The following is a 15,996-nucleotide window of genomic DNA, read 5'->3' on the forward strand; positions in this document are numbered from 1 at the left end:
GTTGTTGTTTACATTTATTTTTATCTCGACAGGTGATGACACCGCCATATCAAATGAATATATAGTTTCACTTGGCGAGCTTACCCTGAGGAGTAGAAGAACTATCATGCAGACGACACCGAGAACAGCGTCCCACAGCCGGGTTTCCGAGATGTGTTCGAAGATCGATTGCCAGACGTGTAAGAATTTTGCTGCCGTAAAATTCAGCCCGAGAATATCCTTAACTTGGGATGTTGCGATTATAATCGCCGCCGCAGAGGTGAAGCCAACCGAAACAGGGCCGGATATGAAGTCTATCAAGAAACCTGTCGCAGGAGAAAAGTGGAAAGCATGAATTTTAAGCGCGGTCGTTTCTTTATCGGGATTCGCCTTCGGACTTACCCAGCTGTAGAATGCCCATCAACAACATCACGCAGCCCGAGACAAACGTCAACAGGATAGCGAACTCCGGACCGAGATTAGCTTTGTGTAAAGTTTCTTTGGTCAGGATAGCCAGTATCGCTGTTGGGCCGACAGGCACGTCTTTGCACGGGCCCAATATCGTGTAAACGAAGCAAGCCATGAAGGAGGAGTAGAGACCGTACTGAAACGATTCGAAGTGGGTTTGAGAAAATCATTAAAGGGTTATTAACTTGGTCAGGATTTTTTAAAATTCTATTAAAAAAAAATTTCATTATCGTAATGACATGTAGATACATATATTTAAGTATATGCACAGAAAATTTCATGTTGATCCGACAAGTATTCTCGAAGTTACGCGCATATTTGTTTTCACCAATGAAAAATATCAAAATGGACTTTCATGTTACCCCAATGTGCGTATAAATTTTATTATTATTAAATTGAAACGTCTCTTCGTGAAAAATCCTTGAAAAATCGCTTTTTCACGGCTTCCTGACTAGGTATAACTCCTTAAAACAAAAAACGAACATCAAGGCTCATGAGGGGGAAAAATACCTGCGGAGGAACTCCGGCTACACTTGCGTAGGCAATGGCTTGCGGAATTACAGTGAGACCAACCGTCAGACCGGCGACCAAATCGTTCACCGCATACCCTCTGTTGTACTTTGGTAGCCATTCGAATATCGGTATTCTTCTATAAAGTATCTTCTTCGTGCACGATCTTCGTATCCGGTGACAGACCCATTTTGCTCCCGAGGAACACGCGAGGCCTCGTTCCACATCGTCGAATGCTGAAGAAGGAAAAACGAAGGAAGTTACAGACGACGTTCACACTTGCCGGGTCGTCCGACCGGTGTATTTATGCACCTATATCAGCCACATACCATTCGATAGAAATTTTCACTCGAGAATATCAATCGTGCAAAACATGCTGTGAAATACTTGTACACACATGCAGTGGCAAACCGACAGGGTGACAGCTAATCAATGGTGTTGTTTTGATCATGATTAACCCAGTAGCTTTATCGAAGATGGAACATCCGATTAACAAACCTGAAGAATTTGTCCGAGTCTTTTGCTTCAAACGAATTTCATCAGGCTGCAATGCGTTACACTGCATAGGGTACAGATCCACGATTTGTGGTCGTTTTTATTTACTAATTTTACTTCCAATCCATTCGGTTATTCGATTTATAACTATAAAACTATTAATTACCAGGAGTGCCGAAAGTGATCTTGGAGGCTTCCTGAGGTGCGGGAGCGCTGAGTCTGTCACCGATTTCCGGTTGAGACTGTGTGTGATGATCGTCATCAGCGGTCGATGGGGGATTTGGATTTCCGGCGGGAGTGAAGCCCGTCAGTCTAACTTGCCTCGCGTCCTCGTTTTGATCCTCGTCCGTGACACTGTACTTGGTCATTGCTGAAGAGATGGACGGTTTGTTGAACGTAGTATAGCGTCTGCTTCGGACTAATTTTTAGACCGTGGTTCGGTACCTGGTCGTTTGGCAAGAATTTCCTGCACCGACAAAATTCAGGGGGATTCCATTGTACCGAGATTTGTTTTTCTTGCACTCCGTTTCACCCCCTTAATTACTATTTCCTCGACGAATGATTTGTCAACGATCTGCAAAAAGCAAAAATAAAAGGGGAATCCCTGTAGTAATTGTGTATTTAGCATGAAATCTATTTTCCAACTACATCCATAAATAGACGTACTGCGCAAATTAGTCATTGGAGGGTAATCATCACGTTGACTAATTCGAACTGTACACACACAAATATGTGTATAATATATGTTACGTGTGTATAAAAACCGCAGTTTGCACCCTGCTCAAAACGGCTTAAAACAGCGATCGTTTGGCAAGCTCACAAGTTTCACTTTGAATGCTTGTTTAACGGTAAAATTAATGCTCGTTAATTTATTTAAACGTATATTTTGTGCTAACGGTCTTTGTTGAATAGTAGTTTCGAATTACGCTTAGAGGAGATCGACTCGGTGCGAAATGTCTTCAATAGATTTTGACATTGATATGGGTATTATATTGTGCGTAATACTTTTCTTGCCGGATCGTTTCTAGTTCCTTATACCTGGTATTTACCGTTATCCTTGTATTCAATGGTTAATCATCTTTAAATTGATTTCTCATACCTTAGTCAAATGTCATTGACAAAGTCCCCTGATCACCCTGATGATTAAAACAACGAAAGAAGTTTCTGAGGCCAGGAACGGTGATGTGAACGCCGATCAACCTTTTCCAACATTCAGAGACTGCAATTCCATTTCCTACCGACTCAAAGCTCACAGGCATAACTAACAGACTAGAAATTCCCGTTGTCGGTTATCGCATTCGTTTTCGCAGTGTGACTGCCCATGGGCCGATCCTAATCTCATGTAAATTAGTCTCACAACCCTTATCATTGCTTTCTTTCAAAGCGATTGTCTAATTTTCGGTAAACTTATGCCTAAGTTAATTCTAATCTTGATCACATAATTATGAACACAGCAAAACGATTGGTTCGAATTTACTGAATATATCGACAAATTTTCTTCTCATATCGATGAATGAAAAGAACAGAAATATTAACTGAGTTGAAAATCCAGTGAAACTGCAGGAAAATTATTTATCTCGAATGAAGAAATCATTCGTTTCGCCAGATTTGACATTATGGAATACAATTTGCACTATTATCAAATCTTGGAATCCTCACATACCGTCGCACGTTTTATTTCCATACCGATGGAATAACTTTTACCATATTACATATATATTTACTCAAAAATTAAACCTTCGGTTTTATTCTACTCAATCGCGTTATTGAGACACGTATTTGAATCGGTACAACCGTGGTATTGGCACATAAGACAATTAGCATTAAAACTCGTCTGTGCTGTTGAGAAACGTATTGGTAAAAATTATCAATCGAAAGAAACGACGATGTCTATACATATACATATATATATATACATTTATATTGCCAAAGTTAACAGCGTGCTTATCTCCGTCGTACGATCGCAATTTGCGGATAATTCTGCGGGATTACAAGGCACAAGGTAATACAGATCGAAATGGCAATCATGACGGTGAAAGGTGCTAATTATTATTCTTCGAAACAGAGTACATACAAGTATACAACGACCGTAATTAAGATGAGAGAAGAAAAAAGAACACGCGCAAAGTTCGAGTCTTTCCGATATTCGAACACTACTTACATCAACCTGAAGAAAAATTACCTTTATAGTATTTCGATCTCGAGACGATCCTACGGCTATAATTAAATATCGATACGGGTGAAATAATCCGTGGAATTCAGTCGCCTCTTCGTTCTCGGCTTTCAGTGTCGGTGAAAAAGTTCTACGAACAACAAGCTCGGAGATATTCAGAGTTTCGTCTTACCGCGTCACAATCACAATTAGTTATACACACGTTCGCGTGAATACATGTAGTAAAACAATTCGTATATAATATTCGCGATGCGATATAATGTAACGTTTACACACGGTTGAATAAAAAAAATATAAAAATGTCCCAGCGGATAGACGAAAATTTTTGAATTTAATTAAACATTTTTCAGTGTACCGCCGAGTGAAGAAGAGGGAAGAAAAAAAAAAAAAAAAATGTCAGCGATTATAAATTGAACGTTAAAATTACAGAAATTCGCGTCACATTTATCAACAGAAACATAAAGTGGACCTGATGAAACGTGACTAATTACGTTTAGTTAATTAAAGTTCTCCAACATTGCGTATAATATTAATCTCGACAACGTTCGGCAACGGCTCTTGAAATAAAGGCGATATTACAGTTGAAATAACTCGAATCAATCGAGGCGTAAAGTTGTATAAGGTAAAGGAATAAATAATAAATATCCTCGCCTATCTCTCTCTAACGAGGCGCGAATCGGATTCAGGTTGGAAAACGAGCCGCGAGTTTGTCGAATAGCCGACGGAATAGAAGATGCAGATTTGCACGTGCGGCATGTGCTTCGAAAGTTTCCCCGAGTCAGTAAGTCAGTCAGGCCAACATTCTACGTATATGGTAAATACGTAGGTATGTACATATTTCTAAACGACGCCCGTGCTTTCTCTATAGGATAGAATTAAACGGGTGAAATTACGGCTACGCTTCGTATTTCAGTTTTTCACACTCTGTTAAAATAAAAAAATTCACTCGATTCCGAGTTTCTCAACGCTGAAAATCTTTCGTGTTTCAAGTTCGTCCGGTAGTTGTAATCTCGTTGTGGATTCCGTCGCACCCGACGTTTCTAGAACTTTTATCTATACGTCTATCGTCCGGAGAAAACATCCCGAGCTCGAATTCCTGCGGGCAAGACGATCCCTCTGCTGACGTCACGACAGCCTTCCTATTAAAGGTTCGTCGTAGATAGTTAGGAAACGAAAATTTTCATTTCTAAGAATCAGATATTTGAGCCGAACCCTGCGGGTGTTTTCATCCTAAATTTTCGAACCGCTGTCCGCAGCTACCATTATTGCTGTGGGAAAGAGTGTTCGTTTCGATTTTAACGTTTTAAACGCTGCTGTTTCAAACTACAAACGCATTCCCATGCCAGTGATTAATTCGCTTACAAAACCGTCGCTGAAGCAGATACAGCCGATCGGTTTGTTTGATCGATCTTCGATCGGTGCCACGTGTCGATCGGCACAGCTGTAAATCGACTCGCTGTAATAATTTTTAAAACGATATCTGCACTGCGCAGACGAGATCTTGGCGATCGATTTGATGCAATTTTTTTTTTTTTTTTTCAATTTAACGCAATTTAATACATACCTGATTATATCCGAAGATTATTCCCGCATCGATTATTCGCTAAATTTTATTTACATTATAGTGTTACTATGCACGCCTTAATAACTTTACACTGCACACCAGATTCGATTTGTTGTTAGTTACGATCGGGTATGTGATAAGATTTGTTCCGTATCTGTTAGGAAGAGGCACACAAACCTTATTCTTTAAACACCCCAAAAACGTAATACGACGTCACTGTGTTATTCACATTAACATGTGATATTTATGCCCGTATATTTTAGCTATCGATTAGGGTTTGTATAATTAATTATCCGATATGTTTGAGCGGAAATAAAAATTGGGGGGAAGGGAAAAAAAAAAATAACACCGTAGCTTAAGTGTACGGTAGAATTTAATTAAACACCGTTACATCTCTGCAGCGCACTTGATCAAACAATCGGTTGTTATACAAAAATTAATATTTATAATTCACGTATAGTTATACCTTATATAGTCGAGATTCAAAATTATTCCCCACACTGTTACACGGATTTAAGGAGATACTTGTATTTTTTCAAAGATATAATTATCGATCGAATTCGTTGCTTCGAAATCGGATTTCCAGCCGGAGTCCAACGCTAATATACCGCTGTTACAGACCGAATCGAGGCGCCGACTGCAACTGAGAACTGGCAGGGGTGACAGGTGAAAATTTACCTGTCACTAAACCCAATCCAACGATCCAACGATCCAACGCGCATGCGCGTTACTCTCAAAACACAGCCACGTGCTCGTCGTCGCGATACCTACGACGACTACGACCAGCGGTCTGGTAGACTTGTCGTTAATTATCCACGTATTCCGTAATCATTAATTATTATTGTAAATTTACTGTACAAAAGTCCGTAGTCAAATTTAAAAAACCGGTGTGGCTACACTGAGAAAAATTTAGTAAAACGGTTTAACGTCAATTTATCGTTGCACGAGCGTTAAATTTTCGCAACAGTTGCAAGAAAATATAGCAACAGTGATCGTGATGAGAAAGAATAGCAACGGATACCAGACTTTCAAAGTAACAGCTAAAAAACTAATTTTCATTTTCTACCTAGAATTATATTCTTCGATTGTGGTAAAAAATGAAAATAGTTAAGGACCGAGCGGTAACCGGAACTAAAAAATTCTCTCAGTCTACGTAAATTATTATGTATTTGCATTAAACTTTATTAAAATTTATAATGTAAAACAGAATAAAGCAATTTGAATTTACTAAATTGTGTAGTAAATTTACTGTACTTATAAATTGAATGTACAGCGAACTTTTGATTTACGAATGAAACTTTCGATACAGTGTGGGAAGTTTCGTAGAGAAATTTTTAACATTGTAAGGAAAAGCTGCCGAGCAATAGAAAAATAGCTACCTATAATAAACGTACGAATCGAAAGTTAGGAAAGTAGGAAAACCCGTTTAAGTAATTTTCACCGGTGTTATTTTCCCGATTATGGGGAACACGAATGAAACAACATAGGTATATCACCGTGAAGTAGAGATGGATTTGAGCAAATTTGTACAACACGAGGTGAGATTCGTGTGATCTGAACATTAAGATTTCGCGTCTCGAATGTTCGAACAATTGATTAGACTCTGTTGTTTCAGTGCAAAAATGAGCCCAACAAATATCAGAATTCGATTCTTACGTCCATTTGTATTACATTATAGTAGCTGTGATAATGTTGTTTCATTCGCCTAGAAAATCATGAGCGCAATTAGCATTGCTGGAGATTTTTTTTTTTACAACGTTTTTTTTTTTCCCTTCTCCTACAACTTCTGATTCGGACTGTGGGGACCATTCATCCTTGAAGAATGTCCAGTTCTAGTCTGTCGCACTTTATACGTTGTGGTTTCATGATCGCCTATATATAATAACAATAAAGCGTTAAATTCATTTCTCATCGTTCTCTTCTTCTCAATTTTATTTCGCCCCAGGCGCTCACACATAATTATCGCATATTCAATTAATCATCTCGGATGATATTCAGTTAGTTCTATCGCGTGTTTGATAAACTGGTTTTAAATTCTCCTATTTTTGATACCAGTCTACTGTTACGAATAAACACACACTGTACACAAACTTTTTTTACTTTTCATTTACTAACCAAGGCATGTGTATTACATACATATTTACACAATGTTTGCAGAGAATCCGCACGAGGATTTGTGCAAACTTTTATATACAGCTATACTTCCGCAATATATGTATTATACGTATATAATACTTGCGGACCGTTGATCAAAAAGTGATTATACCTGTAACAGGTACACGGTTTGCATTGGAGATAAAACGAAATATCGAGCCTCTGCGTGTATTCGCATTTATATTTTTTATTCTCCCTATTCTTTTATCGCCCCCTGGATCTCTCAAGGAACTTCCCGTGGAAGTTGAATTATTATTTTTATTATTAGACAACGTTAATCGGCCGCAGGAGCGGTTGTATTACATAATAATTTATTCTTTATGTACCTGCAGTATATCCGTATACATACACAAACACACACACACACACCTGATTTGTCGAGATTAAATCCGGAGAGCATTGATGGGAATGTGTATGCATAAATAGCCATTTCCGGTTACCGACATTATTTACATACGTAGACATGTGTGCGGTATACCTGTTGCATGGTTGCTTGTGATGCATTTGTGCAGACAATTAAGAACCGTATAACAGGGTTGGAATAGTATGTATATATATAGATACATGTGTATCTCCATCAGGGAGGTTCATTTCTTAATTTCTTTGAGGTTCCATTCGAAAAATTTGCGACAAATACTGAGGAAAAGTAATTGTCGTAAAACCTGGGGGAGGTAGGAAAATATTTAAAAGTCGCTTCCAATTATTGTATTAATTTTTATTTATTTTTATGTCTACACCTCATGTTAGTTCATTTCATTCGTATCGCGGTCCAGTTGATCATTGTTCAAAAACAATCAGTACCGAAAACGAAATAGGGACATTAAAGTTGATGCGACAATCCTGTTTCGGTGAAAAAAAACTGTTATCCAAATTTCTCCGAGACGATTAATCTTTCGGATAAAAGACGAGGACAGCCAACTGCGGAATTGTTAGGAACCAGTTTGCCGTTGATTGGTGAACGATTAATTGGACCACGATACAGAAAAAAAAAAAAAGAAAAACGTAAATAAACTAATATATATGCATATATATAAGTCCGTAAGGTATACACATAAAAATAAATAAAAAATATTACAATAATTGGTAGCGACCTCTAAATATTTTTCCACCTCCTCCAGGTTTTACGACAATTTCTTTTTTACCGTATTTTGTTACAAATTATTCTACTGGCCCAGATTAAAAAAAAAAGTCAAAAAGTGAACGACCCTAATATATATGTATGGGAAAGAAAGTTGAACGGTGATTAAAATATACCTACCGAGATGGGATTTTTCTTCACATCCTTTGACACGTGAATTTCTTTTACAACGCAAAGTAAAGAACTATGTCGTATATTTTTGCTGTCGTCGTTGGAGGAAATGCACCCGGTTTACCTACTACGAACCAATTAAGAATGACCGGCCGCCATGCGCCGGCACTCTCAGGAATTGCGTTGAATTCGCCAAGGTTGTAACGCGATCCACGGTCATGCAACTACAATATCAGCTGGAATAGGTTATATACCTGTACGTGTATGCATCGCATGCATCACCATGCGTGTAAGTATGTTCACATACCGAGTCTCAGGCTCATCTCGTAGGTACTATCCCAGCTAATAATCAATTGCAATTGATTTGAAACGGGTCTGCGTGTATAAGTATAATCATGTACAGGGTATGGAATGATCTGCTGATATAGATAAACAACAATTTTCGTCTCTATACAGCTATTACATACACGTAGGTACACGTGATATAACATGTCGCGTTGTTTCGACGGCCGATGTTACAGGGCATAAATATGTAGTCCAGTCGCACCGAGAGAAATTTTTAGTTCCGGTTACCGCTCGGTCCTTAAATATTTTCATTTTTTACCACAATCGAAAAATATAGTTCGAGGTAGAAAATGAAAATTAGTTTTCTAGCTGTTACCGGAAACTCTAGTATCCGTTGCTATTCTTTATCATTACGATCGATTTTGCTATATTTTCTTGCAACTGTTGCGATAATTTAACGCTCGTGCAACGATAAATTGACGTTAAAGCCTTGTTTAACTAAAAAAGTAGAGTAAACCTCAGAAACTGATTTTGCGTTGAAATAACCAGAAAAGGATCGACAATGGCGTAAAATGGTTAGGCGTACCTCGTTTTTCGTAATTCCAACAATATTCCAACAGTTTTTTTTAACGATACATGTTTTACTGAATTTTTCTAGTTACTGTGACAAATGAAATTTTTCTCAGTGCGGAATGTAGATTTGAAATGTCGATTTTTTGATACCATTATTCACTTTTTTTAAACGTTGTGAGGGGGGTTCATATCGGTAGTCTAAAACTAAAGCTTTGACAGCCATCTTGAATTTAATGAGAGTTAATTTTTCTCAGATAACCCGGCAATTTTCAATTTTTTACTAAAAATAACCGAACTTGTGCAGCATATCTAATTCTGTATAACTTTGGTAATGACAATGTTTTGTCTCTGACTTGATATTTACTGACTTAAACTATAAATTCAAAATGGCGGACGAAGCTATTGCCGAATCTGGTCGAAATTCTAGATTTTTATTGATAACCCCCCACCCCCCAAATCAAATTAAAATAGGACAATCGTCGTATCGTAAAATTGAAATTTCAGATGCTTTTTCTGTACAGTAATATTCATTAACGCCTTAACCTTCCGACTAACTTGTTTTCGGTCCGAAACAAAATGCAAGTTCGATTCTATACGTATTTTGTGACAATGACTGTCGATGCACGGCTGACGTGAGAGAATGGGAGTCATCGTCACATAATTTGTATAGAATCGAACTCGCATTTTGTTTCGAGTCGAAAACAAGTTAGCCGGATGGTTAAGGCGTTGATGAATATTACTGTACAAATCGACTGGGTTAGAATTCATTCGTCATATCGATCTGAAACAATTGATATACACATCTTTTGTATCATTCTGATGTTTTTCGAAGCGTGTGTACAAATTGATGGGTGAAAATTTTAATCGACAAAATGTTGAATATACGTACGGTAGAAAAAAAAAAAAACATTCGCGGATTGAAAAAATAATCGAACCACGAGGCCCCGGGGGGATTCGAACCCCCGATCTCCTGTTTACTAGACAGGCGCTTTAACCAACTAAGCCACGGCGCCTTCTTGGTTTAGGAAACATTCTGGATTATTTTGAAATCGTTTTCATTACCGTCGCATCGTCTTCGTCATCAATTAATTGTAAGACTACGGTATCGAAATAAAGATTAATTATCGGGATGAATCGGAATCGCCGATCATTCCAGATGTTATCATCATTCCCTTGACGTTCATATTACACATTATTTACATACAAATCAAACAATCCCGATATCGCGATGATACGATCAGGGTTTGAATTATTATTATTAATATTATTATTATTATGATTATTGTTATACGTGCTGAGAAATTGCTTATTACATCCCTGACGTACAGAAATTTGCTAACAATAATTTGACGGAAAAAGAAACGTCTTTGTAAAGAATTATTAGCATGAGTAAAATGAGTCTTTATACGATCCACGCGTTATTTCAAATTTGTGTTTTATTTGAAATAGAAAATTACAAAAAAAGCATTCATACTTGTTACACATGTTATAAACGTGCGTATTTTGTCTACCACTTAATATAATAAAATACAAATTTCTTATGTAATCCTGCGGTTACAGCATAAAACGCACGTGAATTTGCAATTTCTCATTCTTTATGTAATAACTGCCGGAAATCTTTCAGTCTTTTTTATGTATTCTGTACGTACGCGATAGGAGATGCATATTCATGCGAATAGGTACATAATGTACCATTACAGTACTAAGCACGAGACACCTTTCAACGTTTATATTTATTTGTAAGTTGGCATTGAATATTCACGAAATTTCTATGGTACACTCACGTCTTATGTAACGAGAATATTTTTTTGCACACGAGTATCGACAGACATACGTGTATACGTAATTCTTTTGTACAGCGAAAATTGTACGTCATATATTTTCGAACACTATCGGTGAATGTAAAAGAGAAAAGTAGGTACATACATCATTTACCGTGAAAGAATATTTATGCGACGGACATATCCATGCCTGCCGGAGTTTTATTTGTTAGAAAAAGTCACGAAGAAAGAAAAAATAATAAACGAGAACAGCACGGTATTTACAGTTTGTTTACAATCGTAACATACCTTCGTCATTTAAGATTCAGAAATACCGTACTAGCATTTGTTATACGCTGTGTTCAAACTGTACAATTAATGCGTATTGGAAAAGTATTGTATACGTCGAAGCATTCGGTTATTTATATTATTTATATACGAATACAAAGACCTCCTATGATACTTGTAAATAATGTTTATACAGACATTATACAGCTGACGATGAGAAAACGAAGGCATATGGCTATATAAAAATAAACGCAACGCTTGATCGCAAGACACCTTAGAATTATACGCTCTACAATGAATTGTATAACGGAATGCGAATATGTGAAATATGTATTATGATGTATGTTGCATTAGTCTTTTAAAAATTGTGGATTCAGCAGCGTTTCTGCAATTCTTTGTACGCACATTATACCCATAAACCATTATACTCGTATGATATCGTTATTCAATCGAAACATGGGGAAAAGCGAAGAGCTTGCAAGGTAATGTGTGTGCACATAATACGCTGGAATGCGCGAATTACGTACATTGCAGCGCCTTAATCATCCTTGTGAACCGGTTCACGAGCTATATTATAAACATGTAGGTATAACATTAAACATACCGACGTATATTCGCGTGCTTGTGAAAGTTTGAATACATAAGCCGGACTCTTTAATCCACAAGTGAAAGAATGACGCAATATAGAAGAGAGAATTATACAAGCGGTGTGTTTGCCTTATACCCGCGATTACCAATTCTATCGTATCGTGTTATTATCATCGTTATGCCTATAGACTAATGTTCTATACTGTCGCTGATAACTGTTTATTTACCGCATTGTTCGTCGTTTACCTCGTTAGCGATTCTGTCGCTGATCAATCGCAGCAGCTTGATTTATACGAGTATGAAATGTGGCGGGAAAAATTTCAAACTAAAGAAACGAGCGAGCATCGCAGAAAAAAACACGGCATACGCGGATGGTATATCAGGCCGATGAGTTCGCAGCGCGACTGCAGGGGGGATTGAATCAAGTTCAAGACCACGAGGACAGAAAGTATGTACGTAAATATTTACGCATGTAAATATGATATATCATGCCTTACATGGACGGTCTAGATACAGGGTGGCCATACATCTGGTAAGCCTGAAAAAGCTGGAATTGTCTAGGGATTTTTAATTGAGTCATGGAAAAAATTTTAAAATACCAGTTTTCTATCATGGGAATTTGAAAGGATTTTTTGAGGTAACGAGTTTACTTTTCTTTCGTCGAGGAAACAAATTTGGCTTAAACTGACTTTCTTGTACGTAATATTTTTCTTCAATTCGAATTGAATTTGAACCGAATACGGAGTTAACAAGCTGAACGATTTAGGTTTTAGTAACTTTACTAGAACTGGGAAAATTTCTGGAGAAAACTAGGTTTCAGGTCCTGGAAAACCTGAAAGTGTAAGAGAATGAGTTATTTGGTGTTTTTTTTTTGTTTCTATCACGTCAATATTTCGAAATATTTCGATCGAAAAACGGTATTATCGATGAAAATTTTGACGAAATAAAGTTGTTCGTTGAACTGTTTCTCGGTGAAACTTTGCAACCCTGTCTAATACAACATCATACCGATACTATACAGAGTGTTGAGCTGAAATGCACATATAATTACGGTTTTGTATATAGCGGTATATTCCGTATTCATTTATATACACGTTGTACAAGCCTTGCGGTGCAGCATAGATAATTGCTACCTAATTGATTACCTGCGTCCATCGTCGATGTAACGGTTAAACGCGACGATTTGGAACTGGCTTGTTACGTTGACGGGTGCTCAAGTCTCGTATAAAATAGATGCAGGAACCTGTATTATAACCGTTTCAGCGATTACGTATAGACATTGCTGGGTAATATTTGAAACGGTTTTGTTTAAAATGATCATTTAAAATGCAAATGTCACTTTGCATTTAAAATTTTAAATTTTCTCAAAGTAACTATTTACATTTACCGATTTTAATTACGTTTTGGTAGGCATTTTACATTTTTCATTTGAAATGAAAAATTTATCCAAGTATTTTTTACCCAGCAATGTACGTAGGTATGCATTGTCAATTTCTGATTGTTATGCGCACATGCAGGGAGTCGGTTTTCTATTTTCCGTAATTCAGCGAAAGATTAATTTCGACAAGAACAGCAAGTAATCGAAGCTGTGTAACAGATGCTGCGCCGATGTCGTCGTTGGCATGCGATCCTATTATGCGGAAGAATTTCAGTTGTTGTTAGTCAGCGAGACGGAACTGATAGCGCACAATGCGATGCAGTAATTTTCTCGTTGCGCAAGTTCGAGGCCGTTACCTTGTTCACGTGTCGCGTTCAAATTTCAAACGAAACAACGAAACATCGTCGTCGGTCACCCGTCAGATAATTTGGCAAAGAAGAATGTATCATCGGACGAGGTGGCCGAGTGGTTAAGGCGTTGGACTGCTAATCCAATGTGCTCTGCACGCGTGGGTTCGAATCCCATCCTCGTCGTACGATTTTTTTTCACTTATTTTCTTCAGTTCGTCTATTAATGCTCTGAAGTCGCATACCGCGAAGTTGCGGTTTATCCCAGTTTTTTTAAAACAGTTTACAATCAAATTTCATTCCAAGCGAGAAGGATCTCTCGCGCATTGTTTCTCCTCGGTGTTATTCGACTGTTCATTTTTCGTCATCGTAAGCATTTCTTGTAATCGCTCGTACGTGCCTAATCTCCATGTAATATACTACATACCTGTAAGCACATATTTTCAGCTGCGTGCCGTACGATTTGCCGTGTTGCAAGAGATTCCTTGCATTCTCTCGTCAATGCTTTCGTTCGATTCTCATTCTTTGCTTATAACACACAAACTACTCGACAATTAATTCGTGCTGTTTTCTATCAACGATTTCTCGCATCAGGTATCTTATGATTACAAAGTCGAGACACGGGTACTCAAACGACGTGAGGTGTCGGTAATCGCGGAGTTGAGAACCACTGATCGTGAAACAGTTGAACCGCTTACGCATTCGTAATTATAATACAAGATGCTCATCGCTGAGCTTTTGCGCCTTGCGATTAGCAACCTAAATTACTTGGAAACAATCCAATTGCCGATTACGCCGAGAATCAGGCGTCGCATCACTCGTTTCATCGCTGTGTATTTCCGATAAATAACCCTTATTTCGACTCATATTAATTCAACTTATTATCAATGCGAGTACAAAGCGTATCCGTGAAACGCAGTGTTTACCGTATCGTGATACCTGATTGAAGTCATTGCTCATTTCGCTCAGTTACGCATCATCATCATCGACTTCCGCGATTATTTACAGTAACCAAGTCCAATACAAAACATAATAATCATACATAATTGAAAGTGCAACTTTTATCAAAGCTCGACGGTTTTATTGCGATTTAAAATTAATCGAGTTACGCAATTCCGGGATGCAAGATTTTCCAGCAATTTGACTGAATCCCTCCTTATCCGCCGAAATAGCTCAGTTGGGAGAGCGTTAGACTGAAGATCTAAATGTCCCCGGTTCAATCCCGGGTTTCGGCAGTCTTTTTGACTGAGTATTTTTTCAACGGTTTTTTTCTTCTCATCGACGTTTTTGTTCTACTCGGCGGGTAGCGGGTTTGAAAGTTGTTTGAAATGGAGCTCGGTCCAACTTCCATAACAATGTCATGTTCGCGCAGGATTACACAGATTTTCTTGCCCCAAGGATATTGCAGTTGCTCATGCAGTTTTGACATGCTTCGATAAAGTGTCGCAGTATCGTTCCAGTTTAACGCGACTCGTGTATAACACAGTCATCTGTTGAGAATATCCGTGCGTGTCACGCGACTTTCTAATAAAATGTAACACCGTTGTACATATGCTACACTACTTACAGGTTACGTTCGCGAATTGTTTCGCGGGGTAAACGTGAGTAAATGGAAAATGTAACAGTGAGTGTACTCCACGCGGTATTTGATATGTATTCGTATAATTGTAATTCGTATCACACGGTAATTTGGTAATACATTGGGCCTGGATGGGTTACATAATCGTTGCCTAAACTCGGCTGCGGAGCTGCAAACTTCTGTATACATAGTATATACGGTTGTTAATCGACATTGCGATATACACGTATACATACCTATACGTAAGCTAACCAACGAAGCGTTGCGAATTGAGAATTCTGTACAGCTACATATATATGTATACCTATTATTTCGCGTTAATTCAACCGTTGAGCATCGCGTAATACCTTGCGATTAAACGGATTACGATCGAGTCACCTTTGCGGAGACTTCGGTCAGATCAACTTATGATTTATTGCCGATGACTTTACAACGTGCACAATGGGTATAAATGTCCGATGATATCGATTAAACGAAATTTTCGCTGCATCTAAACGGAAATGCTACAATTTTTCCTCAAATTTAATCAATTTCGAGTTCCCTCGATCCGCCATTTTGAATTCCTGGATTATAAACCTCCGAATAAGGTATCGTTCGTGAAAATTC

At 37.9% G+C, this 15,996-nt stretch overlaps 2 protein-coding genes and 3 non-coding genes across 7 annotated transcripts in view; 3 read left to right on the top strand and 2 right to left on the bottom strand.

Moving 5' to 3' along the window:
* Positions 1 to 15,996, bottom strand: part of LOC124176277 (sodium-independent sulfate anion transporter-like) — a 23,004-nt gene that overhangs the window by 4,849 nt on the left and 2,159 nt on the right. Inside the window, exons 1-5 of one of the 3 annotated variants that reach the window (XM_046557346.1) lie at positions 5,656 to 5,840; positions 1,619 to 2,026; positions 958 to 1,193; positions 382 to 583; positions 85 to 305 (exon numbers count right to left, since the gene is read on the bottom strand). In XM_046557346.1, the coding sequence (XP_046413302.1) occupies positions 85 to 305; positions 382 to 583; positions 958 to 1,193; positions 1,619 to 1,820 (861 nt within the window). In that variant the 5' untranslated portion in view covers positions 1,821 to 2,026; positions 5,656 to 5,840. Of the gene's footprint in view, positions 1 to 84; positions 306 to 381; positions 584 to 957; positions 1,194 to 1,618; positions 2,027 to 5,189; positions 5,841 to 15,996 lie in introns of those variants that run through there. The other 2 variants (XM_046557345.1, XM_046557347.1) reach the window with 2 other exon arrangements.
* On the bottom strand, positions 10,390 to 10,463 carry Trnat-agu. Its single transcript has one exon. It is a non-coding gene; the product is annotated as a tRNA-Thr (tRNA).
* On the top strand, positions 13,916 to 13,997 carry Trnas-gcu. Its single transcript has one exon. It is a non-coding gene; the product is annotated as a tRNA-Ser (tRNA).
* LOC124176278 (sodium-independent sulfate anion transporter-like) overlaps positions 13,989 to 15,996 on the top strand; it is a 14,720-nt gene continuing 12,712 nt past the window's right edge. The window contains exon 1 of the mRNA XM_046557353.1: positions 13,989 to 13,996. The gene's annotated coding sequence lies outside the window, so the exon portion shown is untranslated. The remainder of the gene's footprint in view (positions 13,997 to 15,996) is intronic.
* On the top strand, positions 14,974 to 15,046 carry Trnaf-gaa. The gene has a single exon. It is a non-coding gene; the product is annotated as a tRNA-Phe (tRNA).

Source organism: Neodiprion fabricii, chromosome 2, assembly GCF_021155785.1.
Source record: "Neodiprion fabricii isolate iyNeoFabr1 chromosome 2, iyNeoFabr1.1, whole genome shotgun sequence".
Lineage (NCBI taxonomy): Eukaryota > Metazoa > Arthropoda > Insecta > Hymenoptera > Diprionidae > Neodiprion > Neodiprion fabricii.